At 44.0% G+C, this 20,371-nt stretch overlaps 1 protein-coding gene across 3 annotated transcripts; it reads right to left on the bottom strand.

The window, feature by feature from the left end:
• Nucleotides 1-608: 608 nt before the first annotated feature.
• On the bottom strand, nt 609-19,146 carry LOC139366274 (cystine/glutamate transporter-like). Of its 3 annotated transcripts, none has more exons than XM_071103565.1 (13): nt 18,230-19,146; nt 11,784-12,261; nt 10,491-10,617; nt 9,420-9,535; nt 9,037-9,162; nt 5,181-5,280; nt 5,015-5,059; nt 4,783-4,906; nt 4,044-4,147; nt 3,475-3,571; nt 2,580-2,729; nt 2,112-2,289; nt 609-1,812 (listed from the first exon to the last, which is right to left on the bottom strand). In XM_071103565.1, exons 2-13 carry the CDS (start codon nt 12,064-12,066, stop codon nt 1,757-1,759), a joined length of 1,506 nt encoding a protein of 501 aa, XP_070959666.1. In that variant the 5' UTR covers nt 12,067-12,261; nt 18,230-19,146; the 3' UTR covers nt 609-1,756. The 3 variants fall into 3 exon arrangements, with proteins under 3 accessions (XP_070959666.1, XP_070959667.1, XP_070959665.1); XM_071103566.1 differs by lacking the exon at nt 18,230-19,146 and adding an exon at nt 12,706-12,819; XM_071103564.1 differs by lacking the exon at nt 18,230-19,146 and adding an exon at nt 12,515-12,661.
• Nucleotides 19,147-20,371: the final 1,225 nt, after the last annotated feature.

Below are 20,371 nucleotides of genomic sequence, written 5' to 3'. Positions count from 1 at the left end.
ATGCAAGTCATCTTAGTAAGATGGGAATGCAGACACACACACACACACACTAGCTCTCTCTCTCTCAGTTGGGCAATGTGCCTGGTCCTGGCTGTGGAGTAGCAGGGGGATGCTCTCTTTCTGTCTCTACTCTGGGCTACTAGCCAGGACTCTGGCAGTGTGCTCACTCACATGTGTGTGTGAGAGCATTAGCCTCTGGTACCCAGCCAGCATCCTGGCATACAGCGAGCGTGTGAGTGTGTGTTTGTGTGTGTGTGTGTGTGTGTGTGTTTGAGTGTGTGTTTGTGTGTGTTTCTCGATGGAAAGGGTTTCTGTTGGTTTCACAGCTTGAATAATCCTGGTGTGAATCATCTGTGGTAATAGAGCTCTTCTGCCCAGCGCGTTTGAGGCTTAAATTAAGCCAGAGCACATGCAAACACACACACCCACACACACACACAAACACACACACACACACACAGATTCTGCACATGGTGTGGAAACTGTTTTATACGCAGACATCGTCTCTTAAGGTTTCCATCTCCACCAAGTGAAAATAAAATGTTTATCCCTTGTGCAAATTGTGTCGTTCATTGTCTGCAGAATACAAAAGTAGAGTTTCTCTCAGATTGAAAAAAAATCTGTTTTTATTTTCCATGAAATCAGATGAGTTTTTCTCAGGTTATGCAGGACATCATTTCTAAACATACGTGTTTTCAAAAAAAAGGTTCAATATAAAAGTGTATCCCATTTGTGTTAGTTGTCATTTGTGTTAGTTGTCATTTGTGTTAGTTGTCATTTGTGTAAGGACATCATGTTTCACAGGCATCTGTAGATTGAGTATGAATCACACTACTGTTCTAATGATGTTTACATATTTGAAGGGAGTGCTTGTCTTACTCAGACTATAGAACAGACATCAATTAACACTCACGGATCTGTCTTTATTTCCTAAAATATAGAAATAACAATGGGTAGCCTACGGTACGTACTGTGTACATCCTGAATGATCTGGTGAAAACTGAGTATCTAGTGTAATGCTAATTCTAGCAGTGGCTAATGCTAGTGATGACTTTGACTTAATGCTAGCTGTGATTGTGGCTAATGCTAGGTGTAACAATGACTGAAGCTAGGTCTGAATGTCGCTAACACTAGCTGTAATTATGGCTAATGCTAGCTGTAACAATGACACAAATATAACTGCGATTGTAGCCAAAGATAGTTGTACTCCAAGCTTACAAGGATTCCCTGGAATCTTATCAACAGTAAAAGCTGTTGCATTTCTAAGAGGCTGGGCTCCCACTGCAGACTGGAGCCGTAGGGTAGTGGTTACAGAGATGGATTACCTACAAATCCCACACAGGGACACACACAAAGCACACAGCCTCACCTCCCTGCCTGCCTGGCCACTCCATTTAAAATACTCGGGTGAGGAGAGAAGAGAGAGTATTCAGGCGGTTTGAATTGGTAATGTGAAATGAAGCCTGCCTAGATAAGGTCAGCAGGATGGGAGACTCATAATAATGTATAATGTGAAATGATACAATAGAAGAGGCCATCGGTGTGATGTCCTTGGGTGTGGAGCACATGAGGCTGCTGAGGAGAGGACAGCTCAAACGAATATGGCCTAAACAGAGCAAATGGAATGGCTTCAAACACCTGGAAACCATGTGTTTAATGTATTTGATACCATTCCACTCATACACCCCGATCCTGTTCTCCTGTGGTGTGGATGATCATAAATACGGATCTGGTGTGGGGATCTGGTGTGGGGATCTCAGTGTTCTGCTGGGATCACCTCCAGGATGATCTGGACAGATCTGTTCATGGAATCTGACGACAGAATAAAATACACAGGAAAAACATTTATGATACCATTGTGGTTAGGACAAGATTATTTGCAGAGTGTCCAAATGGACACATTACTGGTATTAATGCAGCAATTGCAATAGGATGCAATGCAGAAAATGTTTTGGAAATTGCTTATATGTTATGGTAAGCAATGCATGTATAGTTTCATGGTCCACTGAAGCACTGATCAATCCTTTGCAGTCTGTATGTCAGTAGTATGTATGATTTTCACTGTTATGTAAAGTCCATGTAATGGCTCCTACGTGTAGGTAGCGTGTTACCTAAACTCTTCTGTAGCCACTTGGGTCTGCGGTCAAACACAATGAAGATATAGTAGGCTGGGATTCCTGTTAGTGAGATGGCGAATCCTATCCCTGTGTTGACGGGGTCGGAGTAGAGAGACAGGAACACCATGAAGAAACAGGTGAGGGAGAAAATGGCTGGAATGAAAAGAGGAACCTGGGGAGAAAGACAAAGAAGTACAAAGGACTCAAGGATCAATTCCATAAAGCGTTCATTAGTTGACTAAGACAGCCATCAGACAGACCCATGCTCTATTTGTGTGTCCATGTGTGCAAGATGCTTGATTATCTGCGGCTCCTGCATCGGCCTCCACAGCCACAGGAAGTGGCACCGAAGGAGAGGTGTCATCATTGACTTTGACGTGTGTATGTGAATGTGTGTCTGTGACTACATGCCTGTCTGTGTGTGTATGTGGGTATGTGTGTGTTCACGTGTGTTGGACTGACCTTGAAAGGACGTGGCATGTCAGGGCGTGTGTATCTCATGTAGATGAGGCCCAGCACAGCCACACCAATGAAGAGCCAGCGGAGGAAGCTCATGAAGTTCAGCAGGCTGTAGATATCTCCCACAAACAGCTGGAACACCGTCATAGGGTACTGGAGACACACACAGAGAAAGACCACACACACACACACACACACACACGCAGAGAACACACACAGATCCAATGAGGATTACGTAGAGATGCTAAAAGGTAACCACAAAGAATGTTAACAGTTAAACATGCAAACGATGAGTACAGGAAGGAATGCAAAGTATTAATTGTGAACTCTAAAGAACAGGGCCCAGATTCACAAAAACTTAAGACGCTTCTTAAGAGAAAAAATACGAAGTTCATTCGTAAGCGCAATTCCTCAACAATATCTTAAGATTGAATGATTTTCTCATGAACTTCTCAAATATCTTCTAACGAATCTTCTTAAGATGTGTGTTGCTAGGCAACCAATTTAGCTATATAGCAATGGCAATCATTTTAGCATATTTCCTGCTGAGATTACGGTTCTAAAACCTGTTTAAAATAAACAATACTCAAAGTTTGTGTGAATTAAACATGGTCAATTGCTTTCATGAGCTTTTTCTCTCACTGCCCTGAGTTTAAGACAAGGGTTTAGCTTCGAAGAACTTAATTTAAAAAAATCAAATTTCTTCTTAACCTTTTGCTTAACATAAGAAACATAACATAAGAAACAGCGCAAGAACATTTCCAATAACCTTTTTGAGGAATAGCAACTTTGCTTAACTTTCTTCTTAAGTCTATAGTCTATAGAAGAAATTGTTTCTTAAGGTTCTGTGAATCCGGTCCCTGATCTGTGTGTATTTAAAAAAAAATGTTTATCTGACCAGAATGATGACGGCTGCCAAAGGTGTGTGTCTGCGGACGTGGATCATGGACAGAACCTCAGGGAGATGGCCTTCTCGTGACGCCACATAAAACATTCTAGAATGACCAACACAATCTTCAGGGTTACATGAGAAAATGTGAAATACTATCAAAAACAACACTTCATCATCGTCAGAGCCCAAAAAAAGCACAAAACAATATATATATTGTATTATTGTCACATACACTGGACAGGTGCAGTGAAATGTGTTGGTTTACAGGGTCAGACATAGCAGTACGGCGCCCAAGAACTCACTCTTTTGTTATTCCTCTTTTAAAGTTGGCAGTGTCTAAGTAAAGCAATGTCAGCTATTTTGTTTTCACTATACCACTATACTGCGTATTCTATGTTCGACCTCCACATCCAAACTTCTGAATAACACAGTTTGGCAGTTGAATGAAGAAAAAAAAGTGGCGAGATTCCTCACACACAGTTGTGTGTCAGGGAGGGAAGGCATTTTGTCATTCTCCTTGGCAGGAAAAGCTAGCCAAGGCTGTGTGGTTTGACACCTGTGTTGACGCAGCCCACCTTGAGAAAGCGAACAAGCAGCCGTTCATCGTACCGAAGCACGACAAGGCTACAAATACTGGCACTGCCACCGAGAAGTTCCCCATCGTCTTCTCTGCAAATGTCTGCACACAAAACAGAGAGAGAGAGAGAGAGAGAGAGAGAAATAGTATGAACCAAACAGGGACAAAGAGATACAGAGAAAGATTCTCAATTCACTGAACATCTAGTTTAAGAACATAGGTAGCTAAATGCATTCAGTCTTTCCTTAAGAGCAGCACCACCGACCTTTTAAACTGTAATGAAGCAAACTCCTTTAAAAAAGCCTGATCAGATCAGAGCCCTTTTAGTGAATGAATCTCCCCCGACACCAAACTGGCCGGAGAACAGCGTGCAGACTAATTTTAGGCTCTGTCTAAGACTATGCAATTTACACTGGACCTAATGTAATTATTATTGAGAGGGATGGACTGTGTGGAATCACATTAGGCCATACTGGGAAGCATAGGTGTTGGGCTTGGCGTCCCACTAATGATGAAAGGTTAAGAGCAGTTTAGAGTGCAGGAAAGCAACACCGCCGATCAGTCACTCCTCAGAGCTAGATGGAATTAGGCCCAGATGAACGAGGTCTAAGACTGCAGTCATTACACCTCAAGTGTATCAATACATCACACAGAAATCTATAGGACTCGGGGGGGGGGTGGTAAGATCAGTGTCAATGAAATTGGCCGATAGACAGAGAGTTTGTTAGATGCCTTACCACGGCGACGGATTGCGAGGCCAACAGCTCCTCTGCTGACATTACAGTGTAGTACGCCACATTGGTCAGCACGTAGCAGGAAGTGACTATCGCCATGGAGATACAGATAGCCAATGGCACAGTCCTGAGGATATGTCCAAATTTGAGACCGACAATCCAATCAAAATATAACTTGATTTCACCTTACGATGAGGCAAACCTGTGTAAATGAGATATGAAATAAGAAACTCACTTTTCTGGATTCTCCACTTCCTCAGTCACAAAGTTAAGGTAAAACCTGTTGGATAAAAGTTAGAGATTTACAACAATATGACATTAGGATATAGATAGTATAGATAGAAAGTGTCACCTAGAATTAGATATAAGAGCTAGTCACGTTATAAGAAGTCCATACCTACCACCCAGAATAGGCGTACATCCCAGAGTAGAAGGCCAGAGGAAGACCTGTGAGCTTGATATTACTGACCTCAAACGCATTCTCAAAGTTCCTAGTCTCCCCTGTGTGCACACAAACACAGAGTGAGACACACACACACACACAGAATGACACACACACACACAGACACACAGAGTGAGACACACACACAGAGAGTGAGACACACACACACACACACGCAGAGTGAGACACACACACACAGAGTGAGACACACACACACAGAGTGAGACACACACACACAGAGTGAGACACACACACACACAGTGTGAGACACACCAACACACAGTGTGAGACACACCCACACACACACACAGAGTGAGACACACACACACACAGAGTGAAACACACACACAGAGTAAGACACACACACACACACAGAGTGAGACACACACACACAGGGTGAGACACACACACAGAGAGTGAGACACACACACACACACACACACAGAGTGAGACACACACAGCGTGAGACATACACACACAGAGTGAGACACACACACACAGAGTGAGCCACACACACACAGAGTGACACACACACAGAGTGAGACACACACACACACAGATTGAGACACACACACACACACACACACACAGAGTGAGACACACACACAGAGTGAGACACACTCACACAAAGTGAGACACACACAGAGTGTGACACACACACACACACACAGAGTGAGACACACACACACACAGAGTGAGACACACACACACAGAGTGAGACACACATACACACACACACAGAGTGAGACACACATACACACACACACAGAGTGAGACACACACAAACACACAGAGTGAGACACACACAAACACACAGAGTGAGACACACACACACACAGAGTGACACACACACACACACAGAGTGAGACACACACACACACACAGAGTGAGACACACACACAAGAAGGACTTACACAAACACCAAAGAAAATGTATTCTAGTTGATTGTTTGACTAGGTGCATTTTTCTAAATATATCAGCATGGGTATGTGTAAGAATGCACCCCCAAGAGCATTCCAATACAATACACACATATGTAGTGTATTTCTGTCTAATGGAACACACTTCCAAAGGGGCAGATAATAACCCTCTAAAAGTCTGTTAGCTATGTATAGGCCTGCAGCCACTCTGTAGTTATTATAGCCTGTAATGTGTCGAACAGGTACTCTGTAGCCACAGCTGTACATTTCAATGAAACATGGTGAAGCCCCAAAATTGCCCTTGCTAGAAGAATGTGTTTCAGACATAAGGAAGTGGATGGCTGCAAACTTTCTACTTTTAAACTCGGACAAAACAGAGATGCTTGTTCTAGGTCCCAAGAAACAAAGAGATCTTCTGTTGAATCTGACAATTAATCTTAATGGTTGTACAGTCGTCTCAAATAAAACTGTGCGTTACTCTGGACCCTGATCTCTCTTTTGAAGAACATATCAAGACCATTTCAAGGACAGCTTTTTTCCATCTACGTAACATTGCAAAAATCAGAAACTTTCTGTCCAAAAATGATGCAGAAAAATTAATCCATGCTTTTGTCACTTCTAGGTTAGACTACTGCAATGCTCTACTTTCCGGCTACCCGGATAAAGCACTAAATAAACTTCAGTTAGTGCTAAATACGGCTGCTAGAATCCTGACTAGAACCAAAAAATTTGATCATATTACTCCAGTGCTAGCCTTTCTACACTGGCTTCCTGTCAAAGCAAGGGCTGATTTCAAGGTTTTACTGCTAACCTACAAAGCATTACATGGGCTTGCTCCTACCTATCTCTCTGATTTGGTCCTGCCGTGCATACCTACACGTACGCTACGGTCACAAGACGCAGGCCTCCTAATTGTCCCTAGAATTTCTAAGCAAACAGCTGGAGGCAGGGCTTTCTCCTATAGAGCTCCATTTATGGAACTGTCTGCCTACCCATGTCAGAGACGCAAACTCGGTCTCAACCTTTAAGTCTCTACTGAAGAATCATCTCTTCAGTGGGTCATATGATTGAGTGTAGTCTGGCCCAGGAGTGGGAGGGTGAACGGAAAGGCTCTGGAGCAACGAACCGCCCTTGCTGTCTCTGCCTGGCCGGTTCCCCTCTTTCCACTGGGATTCTCTGCCTCTAACCCTATTACAGGGGCTGAGTCACTGGCTTACTGGGGCTCTCTCATGCTGTCCCTGGAGGGGGTGCGTCACCTGAGTGGGTTGATTCACTGATGTGGTCATCCTGTCTGGGTTGGCGCCCCTTGTCTCAGGATGGTAAGTTGGTGGTTGAAGATATCCCTCTAGTGGTGTGGGGGCTGTGCTTTGGAAAAGTGGGTGGGGTTATATCCTTCCTGTTTGGCCCTGTCCGGGGGTGTCCTCGGATGGGGCCACAGTGTCTCCTGACCCCTCCTGTCTCAGCCTCCAGTATTTATGCTGCAGTAGTTTATGTGTCGGGGGGCTAGGGTCAGTTTGTTATATCTGGAGTACTTCTCCTGTCCTATTCGATGTCCTGTGTGAATTTAAGTGTGCGTTCTCTAATTCTCTCTTTCTCTCTCTCGGAGGACCTGAGCCCTAGGACCATGCCCCAGGACTACCTGACATGATGACTCCTTGCTGTCACCAGTCCACCTGGCCGTGCTGCTGCTCCAGTTTCTTTCAACTGTTCTGCCTTATTATTATTCGACCATGCTGGTCATTTATGAACATTTGAACATCTTGGCCATGTTCTGTTATAATCTCCACCCGGCACAGCCAGAAGAGGACTGGCCATCCCACATATGCTCTCTCTAATTCTCTCTTTCTTTCTCTCTCTCGGAGGACCTGAGCCCTAGGACCATGCCCCAGGAATACCTGACATGATGACTCCTTGCTGTCCCCAGTCCACCTGGCCGTGCTGCTGCTCCAGTTTCAACTGTTCTGCCTTATTATTATTCGACCATGCTGGTCATTTATGAACATTTGAACATCTTGACCATGTTCTGTTATAATCTCCACCCGGCACAGCAAGAAGAGGACTGGCCACCCCACATAGCCTGGTTCCTCTCTAGGTTTCTTCCTAGGTTTTGGCCTTTCTAGGGAGTTTTTCCTAGCCACCGTGCTTCTACACCTGCATTGCTTGCTGTTTGGGGTTTTAGGCTGGGTTTCTGTACAGCACTTTGAGATATCAGCTGATGTACGAAGGGCTATATAAATAAATTTGATTTGATTTGATTTGTAGCCATTACACACCGTGGAGTTGCGTTTAATCGTCTAGTTAAAGTACACCTGGTATCTGTGGAATGTCCCTGTAACAAACAAACAAATATAACCCTATACCACAAACGGGGTTTCAAGGTTTTTGATGAGAGCCAAGAAAGAGTGTCAGATTCAATGTGATGTGAGCATAAGCATGCCATTTGTATTGTTTTAATCCAGTGTAAAATATGTGATGATGGTGATGATGAGGATGATGATTCATGTGATAATGAGGATGATGACGATGATAATGATGAGGATGAGGATGAAAGTCATGATGATTAATGTGATAATGAGGATGATAATGATGATGAGGATGAATGTCATGATGATGATGATGATTAATGTGATAATGAGGATGATGATAAGGATGAACATGATAATGACAATGAGGATAAATGTGATGATGAGGATGATGATGATGAGAATGATGAGGATGATGATGGTGATGATTAATGTGAAAATGAGGATGATGACAATGATGAGGATGATAATGATGATGAGGATGAATGTGATGATTAATGTGAGGATGAGGAGGATGAGAATGATGAGGATGATGATGGTGATGATGAAGATGAGAATGATGAGGATGAGGATTAAGATGACGAAGGCTAACCTTTGAAGAGCATATAGAGGCCAGGTACCATGATGGTGGCGACAGCCAGCAGCTTGCAGAAGGTGAGGAAGATCTGAATCCTGTTTGTCCAGCTCGTACTCATACTGTTGAGATACATCACTGACGCTGTGGAGTAGTACACACACACACACACACACACACACACACACACACACACACACACACACACACACACACACACACACACACACACACACACACACACACACACACACACACACAAACAAACACACACATACTTTATGTGAAACTGACCGGTATCTTACATTCAGTTGAACCATCTCACTGATAAGCACTAAAATCCTATATTCCAAACGTTTGTTCAATTCAATATAATACAGTAGCATAAATCTTAGACGTACTTATTCCTATAGAGGTGGCCAGTTTGATAGCAATCTCTGGCACTCCACACGGCATGAATATGGGCTCCAGGATATACTGTCCGAAGGCCAGGGATATCACTGCCAACCCTGCAGGTCTAGAACAAACAACACCATCACACACAGACCCCAAAACACGGACCCAAAAATACACATGCAGTAAACACATCGACCGGAAATGCTGACCCACAAAGCTGTGAGATCTGGGGCCGCATGCACTGTTCAGAGTGTTGGGGAGCATTTGACCTCTAACTGACCTGTCTTACACAACCTCACACTTGTTTATAACAGTCAATTAACTGTTATTAATGATATTCAGTGGTTACTAGCTCAAAGATGTCTGTTAGGTTCAGTTGAGACAAAAAAACATGAAAAAATATATATGATTATTATTGATACGAAATGGATACAATAGAAATAAAGTACATTGAGTAAATACATATAACTAAAGGTACTCTGTGTCCAGAATGAAATGGAAAATGTTATGTATTCAGAATATCTGGAACAAATCTGGTCAGACATGTAGAAGCTAATAACCGTCAAACTTTATTCTCAGAACACTGAGACATTATTACACTACACAGCAGGTAGACGTACACACTAAGTATCCAAAATAGCAAACACACATTTCTTCCACACGTGGAAGTGAATCAATTCCAGCGTTTTCTATTGATCTTGGCTCTAATAATAATCTAATAACTGTTTCCCAGTCTGTGGGCTCATCCCCGGTCACTGTTCATTTCCCATATACCCAAAACCATACGTCCCCCCTAGCCCGATGATACTCTGTAGTACAGTATAGTATAGCAGGTTTGTTTACACTGCTCTGCTAACGCGGGTATCAACGGACCAGGATGGGATCAGAGAGGCTTTACTACCTGTACAACGCTGAGATCAACGCTAGAATGCCCCTCCCCTTCTCACAAACAGACAGTATAGAGTGATATGCACACACTGTATTGCAAGTGTCTACCCCACTTCCTGCCTCTGTCTGTGTCACACACACACACGCGCAAACACACATACAATAAATACTTTCACACACACACACACCTAATGGCGATGATGTCAGCCCAGAGACGTATGAAGGCCATCTGTGGTCCAAAGGCCTCCAGAATATAGGTGTAATGTCCTCCAGATTTCTTGATGCTGGTTCCCAGCTCTGCATAGGACAGGGCCCCTGGGATAGGAGAGAGGGAAAGGTTTAGGACAGGAAACTGGCTACACATCTACAACAACAAACAGGTAAGTGGCTACTGTAAGAGGAAAGTGTGATTCCTTGTATTTTTCATTGTATGCATTGTACAGGTCTGTAGGACCTACATTTCATCAATGTTTTTGCTGAGAATTTTCCAGGAGATGCAGATGAGCTTCGTGATTTACAGAAATTGACTGAATGCCAACACTAACACATGGCTATATTAACACTATTGCACTTTCATGTAACCTACTTTTGGCCAGTTAATAGCCTAGCCACTGCTCAAGAAACATAAATGTTAAAATTATGTTGCTGCAGGATTATTTTGCTGTGACAGTATTGGTTAAATTACAGGGACACTGTAGGATTTTGTCATTTTAACATGTCTGCGTGCAATATGAAGGAAGTTAGTTAGCATTGACTCAAACTACTGCTAACTTCCTAGTTCCTAGTTGCAGAGAAATAAAAATGGTATCCACGCGTTCATCTGACTCTGGGTAAGGAGTATCCCTTTAAGATCCTACAGCTCTGTGTGTGTGTGTGAGTGAGTGAGTGAGTGAGTGAGTGAGTGAGTGACTGACTGACTGAGTGACTGAGTGAGTGTGCGTGCACTTGTGTGTGTCTGTCTGTGTGTGCGTGCGTCAGAGCGAGAGAGAGAAAGAGAAAATGCAAGATAGGTTAACGTAAAGGGTAATTGAGGTTTCAGCAGTTTGATGGTTAGTTAGAAGGCAGTAGCTACAATAACGCTGCTGTAATTACAGTTTCATGATGAAATAATACTAGGGTAGAAGCGAAAGCTTTCCCATAGCAGCAGACAGTTAGCAAAGTTCATCCATCCCCCTAAGCTTTAAATCACACTCATTGTCTCAAGAAATCACACTCATTGTCTCAAGAAAAGCTGCTTTACAAGTTTAGCACTTTGTTTAAGGAGGCATCAGCTCTAGTGTCTTCAACGAAGGGGAAGCAAGGGAGTCGTAACCCAATAGACTGAACTGCAATAAAAACACAAAAGCTCCTTCCCCGTACCTTCAGTTCACTCGCATCATAAAACCACTCTGCACCCCTTTACTCAGGTCTGTCTCCACTCTCCCTCCCTTTCTCCCTGAGGAGGTGGGGTGTCGTCGTGGCGACAAACACGTGTGACTCACCAAACAGAGACAGTACTCCACAGGCGATCCACACCACCAGAGACATTCCAACACTCCCAGAGTTCTTCAAGATTCCCTTGGGAGAGATGAAGATTCCCGCGCCGATGATGGTCCCTATGATGATGGAGATTCCCCGAAGCAGGGTCACCTTCTTCTTAAGCTCTACCTTTCCGTGCGGGGAGTCAGGGTCCTCTTTTGGGACAGGAGTATCCCCTGGGTGTCCCCCATTTAGGGGGTTGTTGTTCACCCCAGTCCCCTCACCATTAACTGACCTCCTGGTCATCCTTGAACTCTCTTACACACACACACACACACACACTCACTCACTCACTCACTCACTCACTCAAACACATGCAGTGTTTCTCACACACACTCTCTTCAACACAAGATATGTCATAAACAAGCCCCGCACACTCCCTTCTGGCACACTAGGTCCCAAATCAACCTTAGTGTTTTTCCTTCTGTCTTCAGTGACCTGCTATTGGGACGACAGAACAGTAAGTTACTCTGACAAAGCAGGTTGTTACTGGTCCTGCTGTGCAAATAAACTTCTATTACTGGGAGCTAGACCAAACCTCTGGGGAATGGTCTCTCCTCTCTCTCGCTCCCTTTCTCTCTCTCTCTTAGACACACATACACACGCACACCCTAATCTCGCTCTGAAGCCCCACTCATTCAGTCGATCTCTCTTTCACTCTCCCACTTTGTTACACTGCACTTTTCTCTCTCACCCTCTTTTGTCTGTCCTCCACTAGTTCTGTCTGTCTCGCTCTATGTCTCTCTCTTCAGCATTCCCTCTCTCCCAGACCTTGTATTATCTGGCTGGTCCCTGTGCCTCCCTGAAGAAGCAGTCTGGTAGTGTTTCTGTTGTGAGAGGTGTTTCGCTGATACTCTCTGCCTCAGGATGTATCTAAATAATCACCTGAGTGCCAACTCCACACTCCCCCTTTGAAGGCTCCATCACAGTTCTCCCAAAACAAAAGGGGAACAAGAAACTAGGTTCTGTCACCCAACGCTAGCTGCCTGGCCAAACGCCTCTGACGTCACATGACGCATGTCAATCATCATAAACGCCTACGGTCTGGACTTGTCATTGACCACATTTACCACAAATACCCTTGTGAATACACACGGCTTCCAGTAAGATCATACACAATACCACACCAAGCAAACACTAACAACCAAGTAATGACAAAAGCAAACAACCCATTGATTCAAGCAAAGTTTCAAAGTTATAGGGGCATGCCACAGGGGTTCTCTGTTGACTCGCTGGAAGGCAGATGGAACCACCAGCATACCTGGGTGATTCCATCTATTGGCTCTGAAAAGGTATGCTGGTGGTTCCATCTGCCTTCCAGCGAGTCAACAGAGAACCCTTGCAGAGGGAAACTGTGTAGCATGCTAGTAAGTGTGGGGGAGGTGTAGCCAGAAAATGATGCAACATTACAGCTGCCTGACACTTATGAGAAGCCAGGTGATACGTGGATACAAAATATGTTAGGTGGAGTGATGTACCCGAGGCACCTGAGGCTGCTGAGGGTCATAATAATGTCCGGAACGGAGCAAATGGAATGGCATCGTACACCTGGAAACCACGTGTTTGATGTATTTGATACCATTCCACCTATTCCGATCCAGTCATTACCACATTCATATTCTCCCCAATTAAGGTGCCAACAACCTCCTGTGATATAAAGAGGTAAGTTTTAATGTCACTTTAGTTACGGTGTACTAGTGCTCAATTCGAAGCAACCTTGGTCAGTGATTTGTTTCCTCTTTGTCCAAAAGAACTTTTCACTTATCTAGAAGTTGTAGCTTTTTTGAATGAATAGACATTCTAAGAATTCAGAGATTCTCCTAAAATCAAACACTTTGAAAAACATTTCATCATCATCCAATTGCTTAACACTCCAACGATGTCGAAAGGTTCCTAGTTCCTGTTACCATAGCGTTGTAACGGTGACTGTTTTTCAGAGAATTCTGGATAGTTTGATATTGCCTAGTCATAGCCTGACAGTCACCATGACGATGAGACTAGTCAGCCAAACGTTTGGAACAGCCTCAATTTTTCTCTTCCCTCTGTGGGGTGAGAAAATGTATTTGCATATTTGAAACACTCCCCCTCAGGCAAGCTATCCTTGTCAGGGCAACTATGGTAATGGGAGGGTTCGCACTCTCTCTAAAGGATCCAACACTAAGAGATTAAAGAGAAAATGGACAAAACCTTTCTGCTTTTCCCTTGTGCTCTACCCTGAAGTGCTCCAACACCCTGGGATGCTACAGGGTGAGGCTTATACAAACACTAACTAATCTGTGTGTGTGTGTGTGTGTGTGTGTGTGTGTGTGTGTGTGTGTGTGTGTGTGTGTGTGTGTGTGTGTGTGTGTGTGTGTGTGTGTGTGTGTGTGTGTGTGTGTGTGGTGTGTTTTGTGTGTGTGTTTGGTGTGTTTGGTGTGTTTGGTGTGTGTGTGTGTGTGTGTGCTCAGAGCTGGTTATTAAAACAGAAGCTCAGACAGTTTGTTTAGCTGAGCCACAACAGTGATAATAATGTCAGAGCTGGTTAACCTGGGCCATAACACACACACATACACTTTACTAGTCTCCAAAACAACATACACACGCAAACAGGGCACATTTTATATCTGCAGGGCATGCACACACATCCCTAGAGCATTCACATGATCTACTGTGAGCGGATGTGTTTATCTGGAGAGTGAAACCTAATGAGGATGTGTTCCTAATGAAACAATTACTACAGCGATTCATAATGCAACAAAACGCTGAGTGGGCTAACACTTCCGGCAGAGGCAGGCAGATGTTGGATGGAAAGAGAGAACACAATAGCATGGTGCCATGCTGCTGTTGGTCCTGTGGCTATAGGCTGCTGCTCTGTTTGGCTCCTGTTGTGTTTCTGTTTGTCTGTATTTTAATTATTAAGACCCTCCCCCTTCCAATCTGGGAGGAGAACACACTGGCATCTCCCAGGGCGGGGAGCTTCCGAGAGCAACAGTGTTCCACCCAATCCAGTGAATCCCTGTGAAATATAGGTCAAGCTTGAAGAGTAAGGTGGGTGGGAAGAGGCGAAGGAATGAGAAAAGGGATACCAAGTCAGTTGCACTTCAACCGAAATGAATGCATTCAACCGAAATGTGTCTTCTGCATTTATACCAACCCCTCTGAATCAGAGCAGTTGTTGTTGGGGGTTAACTGCCTTGCTCAAGGGCAGAACGGCAGATTTGTCCACCTTTCCGGCTTGGCCACTGAGGGGTGTTGGGGGCGCAGAGAGAGAGCGAGAGAGAGAGAGAGAGAGCGAGAGAGAGAGAGAGAGCAGGAGTATTGGTTAGAGAAGAGGAAGTTGTTTGTTCATAGAGTGACCAGAGGTCTGTTTCTGTGGGCCTGTATGTGAAAGGGCAGAACAGTAGATTTTATCACCTTGCCAACTAGGCACTGAAGGGGTGTAGGGGGGGGGGGGGGGGGGGGCAGAGCGAGAGAGTGCAGTAGTATTGGTTAGAGAAGAGGAAGTGTTTGTTTCATAGAGTGGCCAGAGGTCTGTTTCTGTCTGCCTGTGTGTAACTAAAGTAATGAAAAAAACTCCCACAGTGTGGTTATGTAGTCATGCATGACTGCATTGTCAGTGTCACAAGATAATGTACATTTCCTTACTGATATGAGATACACTAGAGCCTTCAAACTCAACTCTGGACCTCAAACCATTGTTCCCCTCTAATCAGGCACTGATTTAGTAATTCATTTGTATAATTTATTATCAGGTAGAACAGAAAACCAGGAGGCTAGAGACTTCTGTAGTGTCGGGTCAAAATGACCTGTGGACAGCGGGAGGGTTAGGTCATTTTGACCCCACACAGTGTTGACCCTCCCCCTGTCCTTGGGTCAAACACAAATTATTTACTAACTCAGTGCCTGATTAGAGGGGAACAATGATTTGAGGTCCAGAGTTGAGTTTTTCAGTTAGGACATCAACTTTGTGCATGACACAAGTACATTTTTCCAACAATTGTTTACAGAAAGAATATTTAATTTATAGTTCACTGTATCACAATTCCAGTGGGTCTGTCACGATCGTCGTAGTGAGGAGACCAAGGCGCAGCGTGATTTGAATACATCTTCTTTAATGAAGGAAGAACACTGAACTATACAAAGACAAACAAAAAGAACAACCGTGCCAGCTATATAGAATAAGTGCAGACACAGGCAACTAGTACATAGACAATCACCCACGAATTACCCAAGGAATATGGCTGCCTAAATATGGTTCCCAATCAGAGACAACGATAAACAGCTGCCTCTAATTGAGAACCAATCTTGGCAACTATAGACAGACAAAACACCTAGACTAGTTAACAACCCCATAAACATACAAAAACCCTAGACAGGACAAAACACAACAAACCACCCCTTGTCACACCCTGACCTAACCAAAATAATAAAGAAAACAAAGATAACTAAGGTCAGGGCGTGACAGGGTCAGAAGTTTACATACACTAAAATGGCACCGGAAGAAATGGCAGCAGTTTTACGGGTGCCCAACCAATTGTGCTATTATGTGTATGTTTTTCGCATTATTTGTAACTTATTTTATACATAATGTTCTGCAACTGTATTTTTCAGCAAAAAAAAGCTTCTGGATATCAGGACAGCGATCACTCACCTCAGATTAGACAAAGATTTTTTCTTCAACAAGCAGGAGGCACAGGACATTCTCCAAACACCCGACAAGGCCAACATCCCCCTTATTTGCAAGAGGAAGAAATGCAGGTACAGGGAACACAGAGCGGGATGCCTCTTAAGGACCCACAGAATGGGAGTGGGAAAGCTGACATTACTGTCAATATTACTCGCCAATGTGCAATCATTGGACAATAAATTAGACAAGGTACGATCACGAATATCCTACCAACGGGACATCAAAACTGTAATATCCTATGTTTCACGGAATCGTGGCTGAATGACGACATACCCCAGGTACCCCAGGTAATCTTAGGTTTCATTACATACAGTCGGAAAGAACTACTGAACATAAGAGCAGCGTCAACTCATCATCAGTACGACCAGGAATATGACTTTCGCGAAGCGGATCCTGTGTTCTGCCTTCCACCCAGGACAACGGAATGGATCCCAGCCGGCGAACCAAAACAACGACGTCGTAAAAGAGGCAAACGAAGCGTTCTTCTGGTCAGGCTCCGGAGACGGGCACATCGTGCACCACTCCCTAGCATACTGTTGGGGGGGGGGGGGGGCAGAGCGAGAGAAATCAGTAGTATTGGTTAGAGCAGAGGAAGTGTTTGTTTCATAGAGTGGCCAGACGTCTGTTTCTGTCGGCCTGTGTGTAACTAAAGTAATGGAAAAAAACTCCCACAGTGTGGTTATGTAGTCATGCATGACTGCATTGTCAGTGTCACAAGATAATGTACATTTCCTTACTGATATGAGATACACTAGAGCCTTCAAACTCAACTCTGGACCTCAAACCATTGTTCCCCTCTAATCAGGCACTGATTTAGTAATTCATTTGTATAATTTATTATCAGGTAGAACAGAAAACCAGGAGGCTAGAGACTTCTGTAGTGTCGGGTCAAAATGACCTGTGGACAGCGGGAGGGTTAGGTCATTTTGACCCCACACAGTGTTGACCCTCCCCCTGTCCTTGGGTCAAACACAAATTATTTACTAACTCAGTGCCTGATTAGAGGGGAACAATGATTTGAGGTCCAGAGTTGAGTTTTTCAGTTAGGACATCAACTTTGTGCATGACACAAGTACATTTTTCCAACAATTGTTTACAGAAAGAATATTTAATTTATAGTTCACTGTATCACAATTCCAGTGGGTCTGTCACGATCGTCGTAGTGAGGAGACCAAGGCGCAGCGTGATTTGAATACATCTTCTTTAATGAAGGAAGAACACTGAACTATACAAAGACAAACAAAAAGAACAACCGTGCCAGCTATATAGAATAAGTGCAGACACAGGCAACTAGTACATAGACAATCACCCACGAATTACCCAAGGAATATGGCTGCCTAAATATGGTTCCCAATCAGAGACAACGATAAACAGCTGCCTCTAATTGAGAACCAATCTTGGCAACTATAGACAGACAAAACACCTAGACTAGTTAACAACCCCATAAACATACAAAAACCCTAGACAGGACAAAACACAACAAACCACCCCTTGTCACACCCTGACCTAACCAAAATAATAAAGAAAACAAAGATAACTAAGGTCAGGGCGTGACAGGGTCAGAAGTTTACATACACTAAAATGGCACCGGAAGAAATGGCAGCAGTTTTACGGGTGCCCAACCAATTGTGCTATTATGTGTATGTTTTTCGCATTATTTGTAACTTATTTTATACATAATGTTCTGCAACTGTATTTTTCAGCAAAAAAAAGCTTCTGGATATCAGGACAGCGATCACTCACCTCAGATTAGACAAAGATTTTTTCTTCAACAAGCAGGAGGCACAGGACATTCTCCAAACACCCGACAAGGCCAACATCCCCCTTATTTGCAAGAGGAATAAATGCAGGTACAGGGAACACAGAGCGGGATGCCTCTTGAGGACCCACAGAAGGGGAGTGGGAAAGCTGACATTACTGTCAATATTACTCGCCAACGTGCAATCATTGGACAATAAATTAGACAAGGTACGATCACGAATATCCTACCAACGGGACATCAAAACTGTAATATCCTATGTTTCACGGAATCGTGGCTGAATGACGACATGGACATTCAGCTAGCAGGATATATGCTGCACCGGCAAGATAAAACAGCACACTCTGGTAAGATGAAGGGGGGCGGTCTGTGCATATTTTTAAACAACAGCTGGTGCAGGAAATCTAAGGAAGTCTCTAGATTTTGCTCGCCTGAAGTACAGTATATTGTGATAATTTGCAGGTCACACTACTTGCCTAGAGAGTTTTCAGCTATACTTTTCGTGGCTGTTTATTTACCACCACAGACAGATGCTGGCACTAAGACCGCACTCAGTCAGCTGTATATGGAAATAAGCAAACAGGAAACCACTCACCCAGAGGCGGCGCTCCTGGTGGCCGGAGACTTTAATTCAGGGAAACTTAAATCAGTTCTACCAAATTTCTATCAACATGTTAAATGTGCAACCAGAGGGAAAAAAATTATAGATCACCTGTACTCCACACACAGAGGCGCGTACAAAGCTTTCCTTCACCCTTCATTTGGTAAATCCCACCACAAATCCTCCTGATTCATGCTTACAAGCAAAGATTAAAGCAGGAAGCACGAGTGACGCGGTCTATAAAAAAGTGATCAGATGAAGCAGATGCTAAACTACAGGACTGTTTTGCTATCACAGACTGAAACATGTTCCGAGATTCACACTACCTCCGGTGCCGACAGAGATGGCCGCCTCGCTTCACGTTCCTAAGAAACTATGCAGTATTTTGTTTTTTTACATGTTATTTCTTACATTGGTACCCCAGGTAATCTTAGGTTTCATTACATACAGTCGGAAAGAACTACTGAATATAAGAGCAACGTCAACTCACCATCAGTACGACCAGGAATATGACTTTCGCGAAGCGGATCCTGTGTTCTGCCTTCCACACAGGACAACGGAATGGATCCCAGCCTGCGACCCAAAACAACGACAGCGTAAAAGAGGCAAACGAAGCGTTCTTCTGGTCAGGCTCCGGAGACGGGCACATCGTGCACCACTCCCTAGCATACTACTCGCCAATGTCCAGTCTCTTGACAACAAGGATGATGAAATCCGAGCAAGGGTAGCATTCCTGAGAGACATCAGAGACTGTAACGTTCTTTGCTTCAAGGAAACATGGCTCACTCGAGAGACGCTAACGGAATCGGTGCAGCCAGCTGGTTTCTTCACGCATCGCGCCGACAGAAACAAGCATCTTTCTGGTAAGAAGAGGGGTGGTGGGGTATGCCTTATGATTAACGAGACGTGGTGTGATCACAACAACATACAGGAACTCAAGTCCTTCTGTTCACCTGACTTAGAATTCCTCACAATCAAATGTCAACCACATTATCTACCAAGGGAATTCTCTTCGATTATAATCACAGCCATATATATTCCCCCCCCAAGCAGACACATCGATGGCCCTAAATGAACTTCATTTGACTCTTTGCAAACTGGAAACCACATATCCTGAGGCTGCATTCATTGTAGCTGGGGATTTTAACAAGGCTAATCTGAAAACAAGACTCCCTAAATTGTATCAGCATATCGATTGCGCAACCAGGGCTGGTAAAATCTTGGATCATTGCTATTCTAACTTCCGCAACGCATATAAGGCCCTCCCCCGCCCTCCTTTTGGAAAAAATGACCACGACTCCATTTTGTTGCTCCCTGCCTACAGACAGAAACGTGGACTGGGATATGTTCCGCGTTGCTTCCAACAACAACATTGACGAATACGCTGATTCGGTGAGCGAGTTCATTAGAAAGTGCATTGACAATGTCGTTCCCATAGCAACGATTAAAGCATTCTCAAACCAGACACCGTGGATTGATGGCAGCATTCGCGCGAAACTGAAAGCACGAACCACTGCTTTTAACC

The sequence above is a fragment of the Oncorhynchus clarkii genome, chromosome 14, assembly GCF_045791955.1.
Source record: "Oncorhynchus clarkii lewisi isolate Uvic-CL-2024 chromosome 14, UVic_Ocla_1.0, whole genome shotgun sequence".
NCBI classification, from domain to species: Eukaryota; Metazoa; Chordata; class Actinopteri; order Salmoniformes; family Salmonidae; genus Oncorhynchus; species Oncorhynchus clarkii.
The sequence above is the reverse complement of the archived record's forward strand: the minus strand, read 5'-3'. Positions and strand labels throughout refer to the sequence as shown.